Source organism: Parambassis ranga, chromosome 24, assembly GCF_900634625.1.
Source record: "Parambassis ranga chromosome 24, fParRan2.1, whole genome shotgun sequence".
NCBI classification, from domain to species: Eukaryota; Metazoa; Chordata; class Actinopteri; family Ambassidae; genus Parambassis; species Parambassis ranga.
In genome coordinates, this window is record NC_041043.1 from 478,059 (window position 1) to 500,000 (window position 21,942).

Here is a 21,942-nt window from a genome sequence, read left to right on the forward strand (position 1 = left end):
TCCCTCCCTCTCCAGCCTCATCTCCTCCGTTATCAATTGTCAGGTTTCTTCTGTTTCTCTCTGCTCCTCCTACAACAAAATGACAACAGGCAGAATGACCGTTTGATATAATAACGATAATATTGCTCCTCACGTGAACTATACTTTATACTATACTACAGTAAACAGTCCAGAAACAACATTCAATCAAAACGTTTAGTTTACAGTGTATAATATATAATATAATATAATATAATTACTGGATTATATAACAGAACATTATTAGTGAACTGGACAATTATTTCATGGAAACAGTAGAGGGCAGCAATACGCTGTAGAAGCGTCTAGTCACATAAACAAACGAAGAAGAAGACTTACATAGGGCACATAGGCCCACACTCCCGTATAGTAGGTGGCGGAAATGCATCTGAAAGTAGGTTGCCAGCCGCCATTAAACCGAAGAAGAAGACGAGTACGAGGACGGAGCTGGAGCTAGAGCTGGAGCTGTAAAGTATGAGGAATAGTAATTCTTCTAAAAGCTGTGTATTTAAGTTCTCCGAAGAGTTCTTTATATGTGTAAAGTTTTAGACTTGACCAGAAATGTCGGGTTCAGAGGCCGGAAAAGGGACGGAGAGTTCCAGGGAAAAGGGCTTCAGGACGCCTGGGCTGAGGGGAGCACAAACCACCACACTGTTCCGAGCTGTCAACCCCGAACTCTTCATCAAACCTGTGAGACTCAGAGATACACGGTGTATTTAATCGTATGCGTACTAATCAGATGTGATTAGCCTGCTGCTCATCAGTTATGTCTCAGTTAGCATAGCTACATGAACACAGTTATCCTTTATTACCAGTCGCCGTGTCTGAAGAAATAGAAACAGAAACCCTTAAGCTTGCTCCATATTCTACGAGAACAAAGAACTTTCTGCCCCCTTACGAGGTGGCAAGAACAAAAACGTTCGTTTCCGCCGGACATTTTATACTCTGATTGTTTGGGCAGCAGTGGCTCAGTATAGTATAGCAGGGTTGTTCGATCCCAACTCATCCCTAGTCACTGTTGTGTGTCCTTGGGTAAGGCACTTTACCCGCATAGCCTCCACTCACTGGTGTATGGCGCTCTTTCCCCATTGTGGGGAAATAAATAAAAAAAAAAACTAATAAAGGTTTCTTAATTTGGAGGTGGAATCAAACACGCTAGGCACAAGTATGCTAGCAACCACAGTGAAGACGGCTGATCATATGCTATAATCATCACATATGACAGTAAAGATTCGATTATGCCCAAAAGTTCATTAATTTAATTACTTTTGTAATAGGTATTTTTGTTATAAGGATCTGACAGCAGGGGTCACACTAATTGACAAGATGGGAGAATTCCTCCAATTCTCTCCTGGGGAGAGTTACAGTGGGTATAAGAATGCTGCCCCATGTTATTTGCTTATTTGTACATATGCCATATATGTGAATTTATTGTGAGTCCATCTATACTCAGTGTTTTTCTCTATTCCATTGGGAGAATGTTGTACCTTTGTCTGAGAATATACTTACTGTCGGAGTGTAAATATCTCATCCTGGAAATATTAGTTGTGAGGAATGCTCCTCAGTCAACATCCATGTACCCTTTTATGCAAAATCAATATAAACAGCTACCATGGTCTCTTGTCTTGTGTTATTGTTTCCACAACTAGACATTAAAAGTTATCATTTCATTATGGGTTTTTATGAGAAGACTTTTTTTCACAGCGGTTTAGCATTAAGTTTTATATTTTGTGAGCCAATTGGAGGAGCTCTCCTGACAGGAGAAGGAAAAACACGTTACCTATTGAACATTTGCAGTGCACAGAATGCAATGGTTGGTCTGACTGATTGAATGCTGTGTTTCTTTTTTTTTTTTTTTTTGCAGAATAAGCCAGTGATGGCATTTGGACTGCTGACCATAACTCTGTGTGTGGCATACCTGGGCTACCAGCATGCAACTAAAGAGAATGACCAGCAGCTCTATGAAGCAATTGACAGCGAAGGAGAGAGATATATGAGGAGGAAGACTTCCAAATGGGACTGATGACAGTGTAACACTGTGTGAGTGTGTGTAATGTAAGAAGGACAAATACAACTTTGTCACTGTCACACTGGTTTCTATAATAAGTTAACAATGCACAAAATAAAAACAGGTAGGACACAAACATGTGGCTTATCCCTGTTTTATTTCACTCTAAGCCTTTGACTCGTTTTAGTAAAAAGCAGCGGACACAAACAGACTCAATAAACTGATCAGAAGGGCCGGTGATGTTGTGGGGGTGGAGCTGGACTCCCTGACAGCAGTGTCAGACAAAAGGATGCTGTCTAAGCTGCAGGGGATCCTGGAGAACAGCTTCCATCCTCTCCACCACGTGCTGCTGAGGTGCAGGAGTACGTTCAGTGCCAGACTGATCCCTCCTAAATGCACTACTGAGTGCCACAGGAGGTCATTCCTTCCTGTGGCCATCAAACTGTATAACTCCTCCCTCTGAGATCAGACAATCTAACACACTGTCTTGTAATTATATCCATATTGGATTTATTGTAGACAAGATTTTCCTGCACACAGTATTAGTTGTATTATATATGACTTCAGTTTTCACTTGCCTGGATTTTACTTGAATGTATAGAATTTATTAGGTTTTATATTTATTTTACTCTTACTACTTTACCTTATTTTATATTTCTAACCTGTTTTTTGAGTATACATGGAGCACCTGGAATGAAAGCAATTTCCCCCTGGGATCAATAAAGTATTTCTGATTCTGATTCTAAAGATGATGTTCAGATCACCGGTACCAGTCTTAGAGCGCCTTCCAGAGAGTGCTACTGTTCCAGGCCCTTTATCCTCCTTTATCTCATAGAGAGGTCTATCTCCCTCCTGTCCGACACTCACACAGCGAATAATTCAAATTATTCGCACACAGCGAGATTTGAGGAAATGACATAGATGTTATTGATATTAAATATAATAATTGGATGTTATTGTGCACTTAAACGCATTGTGATCTCATTAAGATAGGCTCCAAATTAGCAACAAGCTGTTATTTAGTAAATAACAGCAATGCATGTACAGGCATATGTGACAGCAAACTGGGCTTACTATTTGGCTTTTTAGTCTATTGATTCAAGATTCAAGAAGTTTATTGTCAAATGCACAGCAAAGGTTACAATAAGCAATGAAGTTCGTTCTTTGTGAGTTCCCTTCACATGACTATAGTAACTACACTAAGATAAAAATAAATAAACTTACTAAAGAATCAATAAAATAAGAAAACTAAGCTAATGTGCAATTCAATGTACAGAGGGTAAAGTGTTATGAGTGTATAAGGTGCATTATTTTTGCATTATTGTCAAAGAGGTATGTAGGACAGAATGTGCAAATATGTTTACTTTGTACAAACATGCAAAAACAAACGTGTAAGTTTCACATCGTGGCAATGATGATACATGATACATGTTCAGTCAGTAGTTCAGCAGCCTGATGGCCTGTGGATAGAAAGTGTTGTTTAGTCTTGTCCTTGCTTTCACACTCCTGAAGCATCTGCCTGACAGCAGAAGTGTGAACAGTGTGTGCTGTGGGTGAGTACGGTCTTTGATACTTTGATAATGTTGTGTGCCCACTTTGTGACCCGGGCATTGTAGATGTCCTGTAGAGGTGGGAAAGCTGCTCCACAGATGAATTGTGTTATTTTAATGACACGCTGGAGAGCCTTCCTGTCCTGAACGGTGCAGTTCCCATACCAGACTGTGATGGAGTTTGTCAGGACACTCTCCACTGTGCATATGTAGAAGTTGCTGAGGAGTAATCCAAATTTCCTCAGCATCCTGAGAAAGAAGAGTCTCTGTTGAGCCTTCTTGATGATCTGCCACGTGTTGGGAATCCAAGTAAGATCCTCACTGCTGTAGGAACTGAGCAGTTTGAAGGTTTTCACCCTCTCTACCTGGGCCTCGTTGATGAAAAGTGGGGCTGGTCACTCCTCTTCCTTGGGTCAATAATCATCTCCTTAATCTTCTCTGCGTTTAAGGAGATATTATTTTCCACCAGGACACCAGGTGAGCCTAAGTAAGTTAATATTTTTTCGTCCTCTTTCAAATTATCAAGTGTATTTCCTGTGTTTTATGTTACATTTATGTTGTGATTCTGTTTTCTTTAGTAAGTGTTAGTGTTTGCATTAAATTGTATCTTATACAGCTGTGATGTTTAATTTTCAGCTGTAGCCTGTTCGCTAGAAGTATATACTCATAATAACTGAAAACATGTCATCTAATAACTTTAATAGCTAAGTATCTTCATAGTCAAACTAATATATCAACAATAGAAAAAGTAAAGAAACAATCTATAGCTGCTGTTTTTTGTTGTGCTAGAGTCCTCTCTGCTTTCGTCCTTGTACATTTTTCCCTTCTTAGTTCCTCTTCAGCAGGTTCTCCACACTGGCCCTTTCACGACTGTGGCATGTCTCTGCTCTCTCTGCCACGCTGCCGCTGGACGCGTCATTACGTCATCACGTTACGTCTGGTCTTAACTTGACGCGCGGGAGCTTTTGTAACCACACAGACGAATATTAGGAAAACCCAAAGGCAGCAGTCAGGTAAAGTCTGCAGCTAATTCACGCAATACTTCAATGAGTAGTACTAAGATACTAAATATATATTAACCTGCATTGGATTTACGTGCATGTCTCTTTGGTCGAGTGGCGATCCAAACGCTAGCTCCATGACTGAAATGGAGCGAACTAATGAAAAGCAGAGCCAGTGCTAAGCTAGCAGTTTGTTGTGTGTCAAAAATGTCAATAATAAGCTGCATATATTTCAGTTGTATTTTATGATTAGCTAACGTTCGTGTATATGTTGTGACGGTGTCAGTCTGATGACTTCAGAAATGTATGAGTTATCTGTTTTTACACCGTGTTATCAGTTGAACAAAGTAAATGCCAAGTTATCAGTTTTATGTGCCTGTTCTGTATTTACCATATTTCGAGATTACGTGAACATGGGGAGGTTAAATTGTCATACTTTAATTATGATAGGAAGAGGTAAACGAACACAATAAGAAACGTGTTGGCGTTGTGGTTGTCTTTGCTGACCAGGTTTCCGCACTCGCACCATGGCAATGAGGAGCGAGACAAGACCTGCAGAGGCAGAGGAGGAAGATAACTATGGACCGCAGCCTATGTGCAGACTTGAGGTATGTTTATTTCCTCCTATTGCCTGGATTTAAAATTCATCCTAGTGATCTAACACAAATGGCAAGCTTTACGTGTCTTAGTGCTCTTGGAGGCGAAGCCTTAACTGATGAGATTACATATTAAACTAGAAGATTTCTGAGGGTGCAAGTGATGCTGCTGAACTTTTTCACGTGCAAGTCTGTGTGTTTCTGTAAATGTGTGACACCGTTCTTTCCAGCTAGCACGTTAGCTCTGTTTACCTTCAATTGGCTCCTGTTATTTCTGGCATCTTGGTAGGTTTCTGTAATGACTAGAATGCTTCTATTTTTGAAAATCTCAGACTGTGCAGGGCACACTGTGCTGTCCATCTATCGTTTCTGGTTTGGAAAAACTCTGATGTACTTTGTAGGTAGAACATGCAGAACTACACAAAGACCAGGGGCCATATTCACAAAGATTCTTTGAAACACATTCCTAATAATATCAGCTGTCACTTTCTGTGATGTCTGCTCTCTGCTGGTTGCTTTAGATTTACCTTCAAACAAAACGAAACAGGTGAAAGAACGCAGAGACCAAACTGCACAGAGGACCAAAGGTCACTCTGAGCACAGTTGGTAGACGAGAGGGGGAAAAAAACATTCTATGAACAATCTAAGCGACGCAAGAGGACAGAGTGCAGCACATCAACGCTTCCTTTTGCGCACAGTTTTGAGAGTAGTGTGAAAAGCATTGGTATGTCTGCAATGTAAGATGAGGTCGTAGATTGCTGCACATAAACAGAAATCTGCTCATACAGGTGATGGTTGTATGCACACATCTTGAACAATGTTTACATGAAGGATGACGACATATTCCCTTAAGACCTAATGGATTATTTTCAGGAGGTGTGCCATCCCCTAAACAGTTGTCCCAAGTGGCAGAGACCGTTTTTAATGTCCTTGAGCAATCCAAAATAAGCATATAGGTCAATGGTACATGTTTTCTACGTAAGTATTAGGGGTGGGACGGTTCAGGAAAGAAATCCGAACCATACGGTACACGTGTTTCGGTTCGGGGCACGTGTTCTGTTCGGTTCTGGACATGCGCATCAAGTAATACAGAGAGGCATTTTTACCACAGCATGAGACGAGTGTTGGCAACTTGGCGTCTCTCTAGCTACATTTGGCGGCTTTCAAAACTTTTTTTAATCAAAAGCAACTAGTGACTCTCTCTGGTGACTTTTGGAGACACGTGAAATCATTCTGCAGTCAGGCTACTGTCCTCAACAAGCAGCAGCCGTGAGCTATATAGAAATTAAAAAGAAATGAAATTGACTTGACCTGATATCATGATGGGGAAACACTGAACTGATTCTTAAACATGTTGAATGTTGGATAATTAGGATATGGATTTCATGCTCATCTGGTATTTCCAGAGTGTCAAAAGTAGAAAAAAACCTCAACAATGAGAACCGAACCAAAAACCTTGACCTCAGAACCGTGATACGAATCGAACCGTGGATTTAGTGAACCGTTCCACCCCTAGTAAGCATATCATTGATGTTGTATAAACTAAATAAACAACTACAAAAATTCTTTGCACATCCGTAGCGTTTTAATGGCTAATTCATAGTTTATAGAAGGTTTCTACTCTCTGTCCCCTCTGTTTAAAGTTTATCTTTACTAGGACCTTTATGAATACGCCCCCATCACTGTCCAATCAATGCTTACCAGAACCCAACTGTTTTAGTGTTTGATTTTGTCCTGCAGATCAGGGGATTCTTAGCACTAAGAGTTTTCCTTTAGGTGAAAGTCTAGGAAAATTCTTAGAATTATGACATTTTCTAACAATTTCCCCTTATAATTAAGGGCTAAATCCTAGTAAAGATAAAAGAGGTCTTGAGGTAAAAAAAAAATACTGTTAATGAATGGAGAGAACGACTTTTAAGAGGCTTAATAGTTCCTTGAACAGGGAGAACATGATGGAGCGACAGAGAGGAGAAACGTTTTCCAAACTATGAATGCCGCTGAACTAGGGGTGGGCGATATGGCAAAAATTTTATATCACGATTCTTTAATGATAAAATCACGATTTTATCACGATTTGTTTTTACATTGACACTAATTTGCATGTTTCCGTGTAAATGCCTTAAGGTAGTCACTTCTCAAAAATTATAAGTAGATTTTAAAGGCAAACAACAACTCTGATAACGTGCACTCAGTATTAGTTTTCAATAAACAGAGTTGGACGAGTGAAAAAACTTTTTTGTGTGTGTATCTGTACAAACAGCAATGTGGAATCAGTGCCAGTGATATCAAGAAGCTCGAGGATGCAGGATTCCACACCATTGAAGCAGTGGCTTACACACCCAAGAAGGAGCTGCTCAACATCAAGGGCATCAGTGAGGCCAAAGCTGACAAGATTCTAGTAAGAAACAGCAGCAAACTCATGAAGGCTGTACTTAATCCTCAGTTGTCACTTTAATTTGTTACCCTTTTGTGTCATTAAGAACAAAAATGTCCACAAATTTTGGGTGACTGTGGCATTTATTAAATGTGTCATGGATGTGTCAAAGATTAGCTAAAATATTGACTTTGCTGCATGATTAGTTTTTGTGTAGCTTTTAAATTTACTGCTATAAAACACACTTTATTTTTTCTGCTTTTTTGAGCTAAATCTTTTGATCAACTTCAGTCCTGATGAAAAAAATAATTATTGTAACCCTTTAAATGCCAGTTTAATTGCTGGGTATCGTCATTTCTTTTACTGGTAAAATTACGATCACAATTTTAATCATGATTCATTTTTACATTGACACTAATTTGCTTGTTTCCATGTAAATTACTTGAGGTAGCCTACGCTGTCACTTCTTAAAATTATCAGTAGATATAAAAGACAAACGACAACACTACACTGATAAAGTGCACTCGGTATTAGTTTTCAATAAACATGAAAATTTATTTGAACAATTACAGAACAAAATATCAATATCATTGGACTGAACCAATGTAATTCTGTAAAGTATAATTGAACAGCCATTTAAACAGGACTGCAGTGTGCCTCCTAAAACACTAAGTACATTATTGAAAAGGGTCAAATCGAAAAGCAGAATACAAATGATCAAACTTTAATGGGAATCATATTGCACAAAAATGGAACTGCTGCTGTCACCTCTTTTCACAGTTACTAGTGTCTTCATATGGACCATCTTTATCAAATGCCTGTGTAATTGTTTTGTTATAACGTCAATAGCTGTTGCATCTGTCTGCATCAGATGTACAAACGTGTGCACAGAACACAGAAAAAACAGAGGCTGGTGTAGGCAATAAGCATTGGAATAATGAGAGAGAGAGAGAGTTTAAAACACCTTTATTCCAGATAAAGGATGCAATTATCAGTTTACCATGATACAATCATAGGTTTATAAAAACACTGAATTAAAAGACAGCTGTCCGTCAACAACACAACACACAGCTTTAGTAAAACACCATTTGGAGACAAACTCCTCCATACTGTTCATTAGTGAATGGAACCTGAAATCCACTTTTGTTTTGGCTTTCACAAGGCCTTTAAAAACATGGCTGTGAGTCTAGAAGCAGGATCTTCTTTTCCTTGCTCCTTCCTGCTCTTGTAGAACGTAGTTTTATCAGGAGGAATGTACCAAGTGCTAATGGGGGTGTTTTCAGCGCACCCGTTTCACAGGTAAAGCTGGATCCATACTCCACGAAAACAGAGAACTTGCTGCCGGTGTTCCGCCCACAAAATGACATCATTTTTTTGTTGGAGTGCCTGTTCTGCAGTTCTCGCGGACACATGGCCCGGGCAGAACTTTTTCTCTCAGTGGTGTGCAAGAACAATTCTGTGATTGGTCGGAATTTAGTGGGTGTGATGAATGTGGAGAAGCGCAAGAGCTTCTTCAGATGCTGAACACACAGAAAGGAGGAAGTACAACGATGATGGACAGTTTAGATGAGCAGCTGGCAAACAACTCCTGGAAGGAGAAACACAGAGGAGAGTGTCTGTCCAAAAGGTGGCGATTCACACAGACCAGAGGTCTGCTATACAGTCAGCTACACTAATCTTCTATCTATTGTCATGCTATACGCCCTCTTACCTGGGAATTATCAGCTTGTTAGGCCTGGTAACCAGGACTGTGCGCACAATTTGCAATACAATTGCATTGTCACCACCCGCCTTCCCATTCAGCATGTACAGGCTGGACACAGGTCCAGTTTTCATTCTTTCATACTGGTTCTAAAAACAAACCTAGGTCTGGGAAAGGATCTGTACAGTCTTGGAAATTCAGTTCCATTAAAATACCGTATTTTCACAACTATAAGGCGCACCTAAAAGTCTAAAATTTTCTCAAAAGTCGGCTGCGCACTTAATAATCTGGTGCGCCTTATGTATGGGTTGAGTACCAGACACAGGGACGTGATATGTAAACTACATATGCTGGCAGCAATTCACCAATCAGCTGAACACTACGTCATACGTACACTACGTACGCTAGCAGCGATGAACCAATCAGATGGATACTACGTAATATGTACGCTGGCAGCAATTCACCAATCAGCTGAACGCTACGGTACAGCAGCAACTTTCAGTGGATTACAAAGAAAAGCTGGCCAGATTCCGTGCCTACTGCAGTGACAAGATTGCCAGCAAAAACATCCAGCCCAGCCACATCACCAACATGCATGAGGTCCCCCTCGCTTTCGACATCCCCGTGAACCAAACTGTGGAGAGAACGGGGACCAGCACAGTATCAATATGGACCACGGGGCACGAGAAGTCAGCGTTCACCGTTCTCGGTTGCCTTGTAATGGAAAAAAAACGTGCGCCTCTGGTCATTTTTAAGAGGAAGACGCTGCTAAAAGCGGGGAAAATGAGTGGCTCAGGGAGATTTATATAAAGAGACCGGATGTTTTTTTTTTTAAAGATCACCCTCGCTGCTGATCTGCGACTCCGTGTGCGCCCGTCTCACCGCCAGTGTAAAAACCCAGGTGAAGCAGATGAATTCAGAGCTTGCCATAATCCCGGGAGGGTTAACAGAACTCCAACCGCTGGACATCGGCGTAAACGGGGCGTTCAAAGTAAAGTTGTGACCGGCGTGGGAGCGATGGATGGCAGACGGCGAGCACAGCTTTACTGGGAGGCAGCGCCAGGCGAGTTACGCCAGCATATTTAAAATGGATTGTGGATGCGTGGACTAATGTATCTGCATTGACTGTTGTCTGAGCTTTTGCGACAGCCGGCATAATTTCTGAACAATAATAATAATTTCTGAACAGCCAGCCGGCAACGACAGTGACAGTGACTCTGACAGTGATGAGAGGAAAGCTGGCAGGTTTGAACTCGCACAGTTGTTTCCTGCTTATTGTACATTGTTGTAATGTTCTATAGAGTTAGCTACTGGTAAGGATGAATTGGGAATCACTGTGGGTGAATACAGAAATAGACCCCGTAATTGAGACTGCGCCTTACATTGCGGCGTGCCTTATGGTCGCGAAAATACAGTAATCCAATAAAGCGCCCTGCTCGTCCACACTCTCTCTGTCTCTCTGTTGACGTGTTTAAAATACTCCTGGTGTGGCAGTGGGACTTCAGCTCCAGTAAAGACACCACCACAGCCCTTCTGCAGCTCTGCGGCAGTTGAGTCATTAAAACTCTCATTAAAAACATCCAGAATGTCCTCTCTCAGTTTAGGCCAAAAAGCTTTATAGAACTCTGACGGGAGGATGTCGATCCCTGGATCTTTCACTCCCTGCAGGCTCTGCAGGGCTGTGAATAGTTCCTATGCGGTCAGGGGAGCCTCCAGGTCTTTGTTGTCCTTCTGTGAGACTCTGGGCAGGCCGCTGCAGAAAGCAACGAATGTGTCTCATCCTCAGTGTACTCACTGTCATAAAGTCCAGAATAAAAATCCACCACTCTCTGACAGACGTCCCTTTCTCCTGTCAACAGCTTACCAGAAGGCGAGCGCAGAGCGTGGATGAACCTGCTCTGCCCGTTCTTCTTCTCCAGGTTGAAGAAAAGCTTTGATGGGGAGTCCATCAGTGCAGCAGTCTGGAAACAAGACCGCACCAAGGCTCCCTGTGCTTTAGTGCCCAGCAGGTCTGCCAGTATGGCTTTTTTGCACTTGAGGTCTTCAAAACAGCCTCTCAATGTGTAGTGGAATAGTGGAACTGCAAATTTCTGCAGAGTCCACAGGAACCTTTTCCTGAGAAAAGAAATTTGCAGTTCCACTATTTCAATCTCCAGTTCTCTCATAGATTTGGTGACATCACAGGAGACATTGAGAGTGTGCTTAATCTAGACTTTCCCACAATTCCACTGCCTCAGCGAGGAGAACACGCTGTTTTAAAAGTTTTCCAGAAGGAAAGCATAAAACTCTCTTTAAAATGAGTGTCCAGTAACAGAGCAGTGTTAAATGCCAGTAAGCAGACCTATGCTTTACATTAGCAATAAAACCTAACAGGACAGCAGAGAATGATCTGAAAACCCCACAGGAATGATTCTGCACCCTTTTAAAATGTTAAGACAATGCTTAAAACAGTAAAAACTAATAATACTAATCTGGCCATGGAGAAGAAGTCCTCTCTCCTCTGGACCCAGGTGTACTGCCTGTGGTTGCTGTCAGTCAGTCAGACATGAGCCTGAGTTTGGAAGCAGCATGAGGCTCACCGTGGTTTCTGTCCATCTGAAACTCTGTGCAGTTAAACTCTTCAGGGCCACACTGACTTAAAACCACACCAAGTCCAGGTCCTGCTCTCCATCCCACTCCCTTCTCCAGTCTGTCTTATTTAAAGTGTTGGTGTGCGTTTCCTGAACCAACATTACAAACAAACAAACAGATTTACTCTCTTCCCCACATCTCTGGCTCCATTAACATTCAGTGTGGATACCCTGAGATCACTCAGTTCTTAATGTGAGGAGGAGCAGACAGGACAGGGCTGTCGGCAAACACACTGTCCTGCAGAGCTGGAAGACTCATCATGACCGAGTTCCTGTTTGACTCTTAGGACTAGTTTCTTCAGTCTGTACAGCTCCTGGTCAGTGTAGCCTCCTTTACCCCGGCTTCTTATCTGAGACCTCAAACATGTTAAAAACAGCTCCTTGTCTGGGAAGAAATCCTCCACTTTCTTCCTGTTCTTTGTGGTTTGCGGGAAGATTTTAACCTACTGTACACACAGTCCTGCTGTGAGGAGGAGTCTGACTCTCCACCTCCTCCTCTCCCATGCTAGATTCAGGTTCTAGTGTTGTGCTGTTTTAACCGATGTTCACTCACTGTACCTCTTTTACTTTGACAAACACTGCTGTCATTTAGCTGTTTTCTATGAAGGGCAGGAACTCTGAAAAGGTTCTCTTCCTTCGGATCTTCCTCACTGACCCTGTCTTCATCCTCTACTACTGTATTGAATACATTTAACACTTATGTTGTTTTATCAGTTTTCCTTGTTCATTCTGTCTCTCATGCACCTGTCCTTTGTCTTCCTGGCCTTGTTTATTACTCTGAGGCCTTTCAGCAGAGGACTCCTTCTCAGGGAAGTCTCTGACAATGTGCTCTCCACACCCAAAGCACTTTATGGATCCAGTGTTAACGAACACAGTATAGTCAAAATCCTCCACTTTGATGTGGAACACTAAATTTAGCTCCTCGCCTTTCTTTGAAGGGATCATGAAGACTTGTCTCCTGTGAGACACGACATGCTTCAGGAGTGGAGACCTGCACCCTGAAGACAGCTTCAGAATCAGAATTCCTTTATTTATCCTTGAGAGGAAATTCTTTTTCCTGATCAGGAAAACTATCTTCCCATGTCTCGCCAGCTCCCTCAGCAGAAACTCGTTACTGATGAACGTTGGAACATTCGAGATGATCACTCTCTTTGCCGGTGAAGTCGGTGCAAACACATCATTGATCACAACGCCGTTTTCTACCAGTTTGTTCGCTTTAGCAACATCATCCACAAACACCACCACAGCGCCGTTTATCCGGGCTGTGGACTTAACGCTGTCATACCCCACGACTTTCCCTACAGCCAGACCTCAGTCCTCCATAGAGCAGGGAAAAGACGTGGATACTTTCACGCCATGCTTCCTGGTGAGTTTGGGCATACCAACGTCTCAGCACGGCGAGACACCGACACATCACACCAACCCTCCGAAAAACCCCTGTAATTCAACAAAACGCGATCTACAACACAAACCGATACTTGCTATTTTCTAAATATAGGCAAAGGCCAATATCTGCGTTTAGTGGGGCCAATATCAAGTCAGGTACACCCGCAGGCAGCCCTGTGTTATTGGTGTGGTGGAAGGTACTGCTGTGAAGGATTCTAAAGCTGGATCCATACTCCGCGAGACAAAGACATTTTTCCCCCGTGCAGACGTTACGCCTACAAAATGACGTCATTTTTTGTCTCTGACCGCCCGCTGATCCGCACTTTTGTGCACAGGGTCCGGGCCGAACTTTGTCTTTCAAGGCTGTGCGGCAACCATGCTGTGATTGGTCGGAATTTATTGTGGGTGTGATGAAAGTGGAGAAGCGCAAGAGCCTCTCCAGGTATATAGGTAGGTGTATAAACAGCACGGATTCAACAGATACCGGTTTTGCATGATGAGCAATAAAAGAAAGAAAGAAAGGCAAGTCAGGGTGATTTGTCACCAATAACTCCAGACAGCCATTCACACATACCAGATGGTGACTGTTATTACCATTCTATATACTCCTACATACCCGGGCATAATAGGCTCGTTAACAATGTCTGTATATCTTTGCTATTGTTACTTTTAATGTCGCATCTTCACAGCTCCTCACCGGACAGTTTGAAGTATCGCAGGCACATTGGAACACAGTAGATGTGCAAATGTGGTCATAAAGGCACAAACACTGAATCTTTGCTGTTGTTACTTTTAATGTCGCATTTTCACAACTCATCGCCGGACATCTCACGCTGTTGCAGGCACCCTCTCTGTATAATGCCCTCTTGCCATGGCACAAGTCCTTGTGGTGTGTTAAAAAACTCAGTAAAGTCTTTCCTTATAGTTTAGTGGGCGGGCCGTATGAGGAGTTCTGCACACACGCGTCTCGCGGAGTATGGTACCTCAGTGCGGAAAAGACCTTTTTTTTGTATCTCTTACCACCCGTGGAGCGCGTTCTCCGCTCTTTGTCTCGCGGAGTATGGAACAGCCTTAAGCCAAAAGTTTTAGAAGATTCAATAACAGTCCTGTAAGATAAAAGTCTCAATGTCCTGTGGACATATATTTACTATCTTACTAGTAAACTAGTAAAAAATGTTGCTTCACTTGAAAGAAAAAACAAATAGCATAGAACCGGCATCACTACCGTTAGCTTAGCTTAGCATAGTCAATGGAGTTCAGTCAACTCGTGAGCAACAGTGAGCAAAACAACACACGTTCTCTCTGCTGGAGGGAGTGCATGCGTTTGTGTACGGACATGTCTGTGCCTGTGCATGTTTCATTAGTTTGTTTTTAAAATTATGTTGAACAACAACAAATGCAATGTCTGATTTATATTGGTTAATTTTCAGTCAATTTTTATCTATTGAAACCCTTAAGGTTTTTTTTTTTTCATTTTTTCCGACTCAATCGCATTTTTGGAGGCCTTAATATGCCCCAAAACTCACCAAACTTGGTAGAAAAATTTATTTGCCCGAGAAATTTTGAAATTTGCTGACTTTTGAAACGCACATGGGAAAATGGCTCTATAGCGCCCCCTAACGTGTAGCCCCTCTGGCCGGTTTGACACAGCAACATAAAAATTGGCACACATATGTATCACCCCAAGACGCACAAAAAAGTCTCTTGGACCTCCCCCCCCCCCCCCACCCCTACCTCAAACCCAACAGGAAATCCGCCATTTTGACTTTTGCAGCAATTTTTTGCGATTTGTGATCCTATTACAAAACTTTTCACACCTCGCATACTTCATCCAATTGAGCTGAAATTCATTAGGGAATAGACACATTCCAAAAGTCTTTCAAAACTCTTGCGGTGTGGCGGAGGTGTGGCCTCAAAGTTGACCATTCGCCATTACAAAGGAACTCGCTCTATTTTCTGCAGTAACACCAACATACTTCATGCAAAATCTTACAGTACTGCTATGGACCAGAGTCTCAGATATATTTTTTTATTTTTTGTAATGACTAGAGTAATTTGGTTTGTCACTTCAAACCAATCTGTTGCAAATGAAGGGGAAAACATCCAGATATCAGCACTAAAAAACGGCCAAAAAATCAGCAGCACTAATCGATCATTGGTTGACCCTGACCTCTAAACATTGGCATCAGTTATAGAAAAAACAATATCGGTCGATCTCTCAACGCTCAACATAGCTATGCTAAAAGTTATGAATTTATCACCCCTATGCTACCTGCAGCTCTAGTGACTGTATCTATGCCTAACTGCACTACACTAGTTTATACACCTTGCTAAACAGAAAGGATTTAGCAAGGTTTATTACCAGCCCAGTCTTAAAGGTGAAGAAAACAAGAAGCATAAAGAGAGAGCTCTGTACAGACCTCCAAAGGGGATGGAGGCCAAAGCATTCAACAACTCATTCATTAATTCGTTCTTTAATTCTATAATTATTATCATTACGTATTATAAGTATAGAATTATAATAATATAATTGGTTTAGAGTAAACACAGGAGTCATCTTTTCATGAAAATCACACATGATTACATCACAAATGAAGAAAAAAGACCCAATAACAGACACGAAAGTTACTCATCTTCATTTGTAAGTTTGTTTGGCATATGGTCAGTGCCAGGTTATTAGTTCTCGGTTAATATTTATTTATTTCCACTTTTTTGCATTCCAAAATTCTGACCAATCACAAATGAGTTCGTGGACACAAACAAGAAAAAAAGTTCTTCTCAGACGATGTGTTGATGACAATCTGCATTACCTGTCATGCCAGAACAGACAGCGCCAGAACAAGTTTCTCTGTTATCCTGGAGTATGTAACAGCCTTTATTCTCTTTAGTCATTCATAGGGACAATACATTGTGCAACTTTGGTTTGTGTAATTGTATTAAATTGTAATCTTCTGACCTTTTGATTTATCTTTTATTCCTTCCCTTTCAGGCAGAAGCTGCCAAACTGGTGCCCATGGGCTTCACCACAGCTACCGAGTTCCACCAGAGGAGAGCAGAGATCATCCAGATATCTACAGGTTCCAAGGAGCTAGACAAGCTTCTCCAGGGTTGGTCTCACACTGGACTTCAGTTGTTCGAAATATAACCTTGTCACAGTGAACATGTGCTAATATAAAAAACCCACTGAGTTGTGGGATTCACTGGTATTTTCTTATTTTTGCTCTTACCAAGATAAAATAAAATCTTCATATCCCAGGATGTATGTGTATGTTCAATGCAGGGAAACACATTTTAAATTGTATAAATACAGAACCACACATAATAGAATCTAATTCATGAGGCCCATTGTTGATATCTTTTTTTTCTATAGGGGGTATAGAGACTGGCTCCATCACAGAGATGTTTGGCGAGTTCAGGACAGGGAAGACTCAGCTGTGCCACACACTTGCTGTCACCTGTCAGGTAGAGTCTTATGAGAAGGCTTTATGGGTATCAGAGAAAGCTATATAATTTAGTGCATTCTACAAACAAAGTACTACTACACTCAATAAAAAGAATTGCTAAAATAATATTTAACATTGCCCCACTTTTCTGTCCACAGCTGCCAATTGATCAGGGAGGTGGAGAAGGTAAAGCCATGTACATTGACACAGAAGGAACCTTTAGACCCGAGAGACTTCTTGCTGTGGCTGAGCGGTGAGTCTGTACACTTGCTGTAGCTTTGATGTGTAACCCTTTTGATTTTAAAATTCAGCATGTAATGTAAAAAAAGGTAAATATGCTCAACGTCAGCTTCGCTTTGAGTAATTCAACTGATGTGTGAAATAAGCAGATAGTTGAGAGAATGATATGGTAATCATGTGCCTTTGTCCTAATTTGTTTGTAGCATATTTTTGTTAAAAACAAATACACAGAAGGGAGGTGCAATTTGTAGTTCAAGAATTATCTCGCTAAAGTTCAGTACACAATGTGCATTGTGTGATTTGGTGTGTAATTCTCACATACTATCAACATCAAATGATACAAAGTTGGTGTTAAAAAACAACAGTGTATTTAACCCTGTAATGATTCTAAATTGTTGGTGTTCCTTAGTTTAATGGTAAATATTGATGTTTGGCAGTAAGAAAAAATCATGGCTGCTTATTTACTGCTGATTTTTTGACCTGCAGTTTTTTTCACCTCTCTGTCCTCAGGTTTGGCCTGGTTGGCAGTGATGTCCTGGACAATGTGGCCTACGCTCGTGCCTTCAACACAGACCATCAGACTCAGCTGCTGTATCAAGCGTCTGCCATGATGGCTGAGTCCAGGTTCGTCAGTACTTGTGTCATTTGTGGTGTAGAAAGGCACCACCATATGTAAACATACAAATAGATACTTTATTGACCCCCGATTGGAAAACAGGTATCCAGTAACAACATAGGAACAGACAGCATAGCATGCCTCACACACCCTCCTGGCGGTTATTTCAACCTTCGTTCCTCTTTCTCCGCCTGGTAGCATGCTGTTTTTAGTACTACACTCTTCTGGGCTGTGATGCCGGATGAGTTTGCTCGAGCCTGTCTTCTAATTTGGGTGTCACTGCCCCAAGTCATCTGATTATAATGGGAACCCCTTTAATCTTCACTTTCCACATCTTCTCCAGCTCTTCTTCTCAAGTGTCCCATGTTACCTTTGTCAAAAATTTCAAAAATTTTCAGTCCTCCAGGTAATTTTCATTTAATATGTTTGAAGTAGGGCAACTGGACTTGTAGAGTCTTTTTGTTGCTATCACTTTGGATAGTGATATCTTTCACTGTATCCTATTTTTTTCCAATTGTACACCAGTACAAGTCTGGTTAATTAACCATTAGGTTTTTTATCTGTATGTGGAAGTTGCACAGGATGCTCATTATCCACCACTATTTGTTGTCAAGGTGGACCACCCTAACTATAAAGCACTGCGGGAAACCCTGCTTGAAGGTGTAGATGGACCGCTGAGTCCTGTCTTGAGGTGGCGACCCTCCTGTGCTGTAGCATCCATGTATGGAGTTGTTTGGTTTCACCAATGTGTAGTTCAGATCATCCTCACTGCACTGAATTGCATAGCCTACATTGATTTGTCTGTCAATGGGTGTTTTGTCCTTGGAGCTTTAGTCCAGTAGTCCAGTAGAGTGGAGCTGGGTTTAAAATGTACTTGGATTCTGACGTGTGTTGAAGAACCTTCTGTGTTTATCAAAAACCCCTGACACATATAGGATGAGGATGCTTTTTCTGCACGACTGGTTCTTCTCAGCTTGGACTGTCCTCTGTCTTTTTCTTGTACCCACTTTGACCAGAACCTTTGGATAGCCAAATGCTCTGAGGGTTGTGTTTATCTGCTTCTGCCCTTTTAGTTTTTCCTGTCTTTGTGGATACTGTGTGAGCCAAGTGTTGTAGGGCACCGGACACTATATATTTTCATGTAGAATTTCCTGTCATAATTGAAATGGGTGGTAGTAGCAGATGTCCAGCACATGTGGTCCCGTGTTAAGTGAGTTGAGTTTACAAGGGTGTTGTCCTGGGTCAGCTGTTTTCTCAGAAGTTTTCCAAGTCGTTTATATCAATAGTGTGTCAACTTTCTGGGCCTACTCCAACCTGACTTTGCTTTCCTGCTCACACACCTATCCACGCTTTCATTAAATATATTACTGCTGGGGGACTTCAACATCCACAAGGACAATATTAACTACCCCCTTACTAGAGACTATTGTGTCTTGAGAGTTTTGGACTCCAGCAGCTTACTAACATCCCCACTCTCACAAAAGGACACATTCTGTACCATGGTTCACACCAAATCTTTGCCTAATGAAAGCCAAAGTTTGGGCAAATATGACATCTACGGTATTTCAACATTTACGCAGATGACACCCATCTCTATCTCTCCTTCAAACCCAATTTCACGCTCCTGACCTCCTTTCCTCGCTTGCTGCCTCCACAAATTGAAATCCTGACAGGAAACCCCTCAAAGGTGGTGGAGAATGACCGAGCTAAGATGCTGTGGGACTATTCATTAGACATAGTGGCGGTGGATAAAGGGAAAGAAGAAGCTTTAGCAGTAGATGTAGGAAAGTGATAGGAACACGAGAAGCACAAGAAATACTAAGCACTCAAAGAAGAGCTGGAGATGAAAATAAATAAATAAAATGTTCAATACGTTCCACAGTGTCTTACAGTCTTTTGCCAATAGCATTTTTGAACATAACAGAGTGGAATTCGGTGTAACTCAATTTGGCCAGGATATGAATCATTTTGGGCTTAACTATATCTATATATAACACACACCCCTCCCCTTGTGACAGGTATGCTCTGCTGATAGTGGACAGTGCCACAGCTCTGTACAGAACCGATTACTCAGGCAGAGGAGAACTATCTGCCAGACAAGGTCACCTGGGACGTTTTCTGCGTATGCTACTTAGGCTTGCTGACGAGGTATGCAAGTAAATAGGGAAGATTCTGCTAAAGCTACTGTTCGTACTGTCATGTGAAATGTACTAGAGAGCAATGTAAAATTGCACTCAAATCCTTGTATGTGTGTATAATTGTCTGTACTCTATTTCAACAGTTCGGTGTTGCGGTGGTGATAACTAACCAAGTAGTAGCACAGGTGGATGGAGCAGCAATGTTTTCTGCAGACCCGAAGAAACCAATCGGGGGTAACATTCTGGCTCACGCTTCAACTACACGGTGTGTTTTTCTTCATAATGGCATGTTCTCATCATTCAATAGTGACACTGAGTTAACATTGCTGTTGGCTTTGCAGTCTGTACCTAAGGAAGGGCCGAGGAGAGACCAGGATCTGTAAAATCTACGACTCCCCCTGCCTGCCAGAGGCTGAAGCCATGTTTGCTATTAACGCTGATGGAGTGGGTGATGCTAAGGACTAAAGAAGCAGCATGGTCACACACCTGTGTTTCCACAATTACAAAACCATAATACTCATAACGACTTTGTACTGTCATTAGAAAAGTTTCACGTCACCATCCCAGTAATACACTTATTGTGTAATAATTCATGTATTAAATCTCTTTGTCTTTGTTAAATTTGGTGTATCGTTTGGATGAAATATTATTTTAAAATAGTTGGAGAACTTTTGTCTGGGTATGTTGTTGAATGTAAAATGATTTCCTAGGCAGGCAGGCAGATTGGTGTCTTGGGCTTCTGTTATTTTGAGGTTAAAGCAGCCATGTTAGGCTGCAGTTGTAGAAAGAATTGCTTGCTATTTCTTTGTCTTTAATTTCTGTATATATATTTCACAACTAAATTAAACTATTTGACATTTATTATGATCATGCAATTATTTTATATAATAAGGGCTGTTATGTTGAAGAGGAAAAATGGTACAACAGGGAGAACCTTTTTAAAATATTATTTGTGTCATTGACAGAAGGGCCCCTCCCTTGTGATTGGCTGGCAATCTACCTAGGGTGTACGTCTCCTTACTATACACATCTGAGCTAATTTAATACGTTTATGTGACAACTGTGCTTAAGAGCTCTGAGTTAAATTCTGCAAAGAAAAAACTAATTGACTTCAATAATCCCAATAGAGAAATTAGGTTATTATACAGCATATTATATAGCATTACACAAGAAAAGTGACAAAAAATACAACAAATACACTTACATAACATTTACACAAAGCACCACACATATATACAGAAATACAATTGTACAATGCTTTTGAGTTTGTTTACACTGTTGATGAGAAGGTGGGAGGGATTGTCCATGATTGTCAGCAGTTTTGCCAGCATTCTGTCTATTACCACCTCCTCCTGGTTGGTGAGTTTAAAGACAACGACAGACTCTGCCTGAGTCTAGTCTAGTGTAGTCTGTTGGCGTCCTTTGCTCCAAAGCCAGCTCCCAAGGACACCGCAGCAATAACAACAGCACTCAACATGAAACGCTGGTAAAACGAGAACTGCTGCAAGCGTTGAAGGACCGGAGTCTTCTGGAACCCTTGTCTCGTTCCTCTCCAGTCACCTGTATCGCTTCCTCCTGTAGGCATCCTTACTGTCCTTAAGAATGTGCTCCAGCTTCCTCTAAACACTCTTAAGATCTGTACGGTCCCAAGTCATGCTGGTGGCCTGCACCACATGTTAATTATTAAGGCGAGCATGGTTTAAAATAATTCATTTTCATCCGCCCTTTAACCTCTGTCTTACCTCCTTGTCGTGTCCTTATCGGCTCCGCTGGGATTTGGGGCTTCTCTGACTATGAAGGACAAACAAGGCTGGGGGCCAGGAGTGACCCAAGCACCACAAAAAGGAGGAAAAATAGGCTACGTAAACCTCCAAAACAATGTTTGTTAAAGCTACTACAGTAGAAACAAAGACAAAAGAAGAACTTCATACACACTAAAAAGTTACAAAAAAAACAAAAGTTTTTTGCTAATAATGTAATAAAACCAATTTAGTTAGCTCAGACTGCACAATTGAGTTGGACATCAATGATGAGTATTACCATAATCCTTCTGAAAAATGTATATAAACTACTACTGTGACTACTAGAACTACTTGGTACAAGTTGTAGTAATGTTATTATTAGGTGTAGTAATAGTATCACAGTATAGTTAGGTACTAAGTTCATCTCAAAAATAAACTTTTTTTTCCTGAAGGGCTCTCAGACCACTTTGCCTTTTGTTGTTTGATGCAGTGTAACAC

General features: G+C 41.3%; 2 protein-coding genes across 4 annotated transcripts; both read left to right on the plus strand.

Moving 5' to 3' along the window:
* The first annotated feature begins 351 nt into the window (after positions 1–351).
* On the plus strand, positions 352–2,189 carry smim8 (small integral membrane protein 8). Of its 3 annotated transcripts, none has more exons than XM_028398077.1 (3): positions 352–490; positions 562–708; positions 1,883–2,189. In XM_028398077.1, the coding sequence occupies exons 2-3, from the start codon at positions 580–582 to the stop codon at positions 2,039–2,041; spliced, it is 288 nt and encodes a 95-aa protein (XP_028253878.1). In that variant the 5' UTR covers positions 352–490; positions 562–579; the 3' UTR covers positions 2,042–2,189. The 3 variants fall into 3 exon arrangements, with proteins under 3 accessions (XP_028253878.1, XP_028253879.1, XP_028253877.1); XM_028398078.1 differs by having other exon boundaries at positions 568–708; XM_028398076.1 differs by having other exon boundaries at positions 384–708.
* A 2,266-nt stretch (positions 2,190–4,455) lies between these two features.
* On the plus strand, positions 4,456–20,563 carry rad51 (RAD51 recombinase). The gene is made up of 10 exons (XM_028398067.1): positions 4,456–4,589; positions 5,088–5,185; positions 7,434–7,571; positions 16,255–16,372; positions 16,636–16,727; positions 16,867–16,961; positions 17,459–17,572; positions 19,583–19,712; positions 19,846–19,967; positions 20,044–20,563. Exons 2-10 carry the CDS (start codon positions 5,105–5,107, stop codon positions 20,165–20,167), a joined length of 1,014 nt encoding a protein of 337 aa, XP_028253868.1. The 5' UTR covers positions 4,456–4,589; positions 5,088–5,104; the 3' UTR covers positions 20,168–20,563.
* The last annotated feature ends 1,379 nt before the right edge of the window (positions 20,564–21,942 follow it).

Bases quoted from the DNA above. Each gene is read 5' to 3' on its own strand.
- smim8 (XM_028398077.1), top strand. From the start codon at position 580: ATGTCGGGTTCAGAGGCCGGAAAAGGGACGGAGAGTTCCAGGGAAAAG. The intron at 709-1,882 runs GTGAGACTCAGA...TTTTTTTTGCAG, and splicing joins CCGAACTCTTCATCAAACCT to AATAAGCCAGTGATGGCATT.
- rad51 (XM_028398067.1), top strand. From the start codon at position 5,105: ATGGCAATGAGGAGCGAGACAAGACCTGCAGAGGCAGAGGAGGAAGAT. The intron at 5,186-7,433 runs GTATGTTTATTT...CTGTACAAACAG, and splicing joins AGCCTATGTGCAGACTTGAG to CAATGTGGAATCAGTGCCAG. The intron at 7,572-16,254 runs GTAAGAAACAGC...CTTCCCTTTCAG, and splicing joins CCAAAGCTGACAAGATTCTA to GCAGAAGCTGCCAAACTGGT.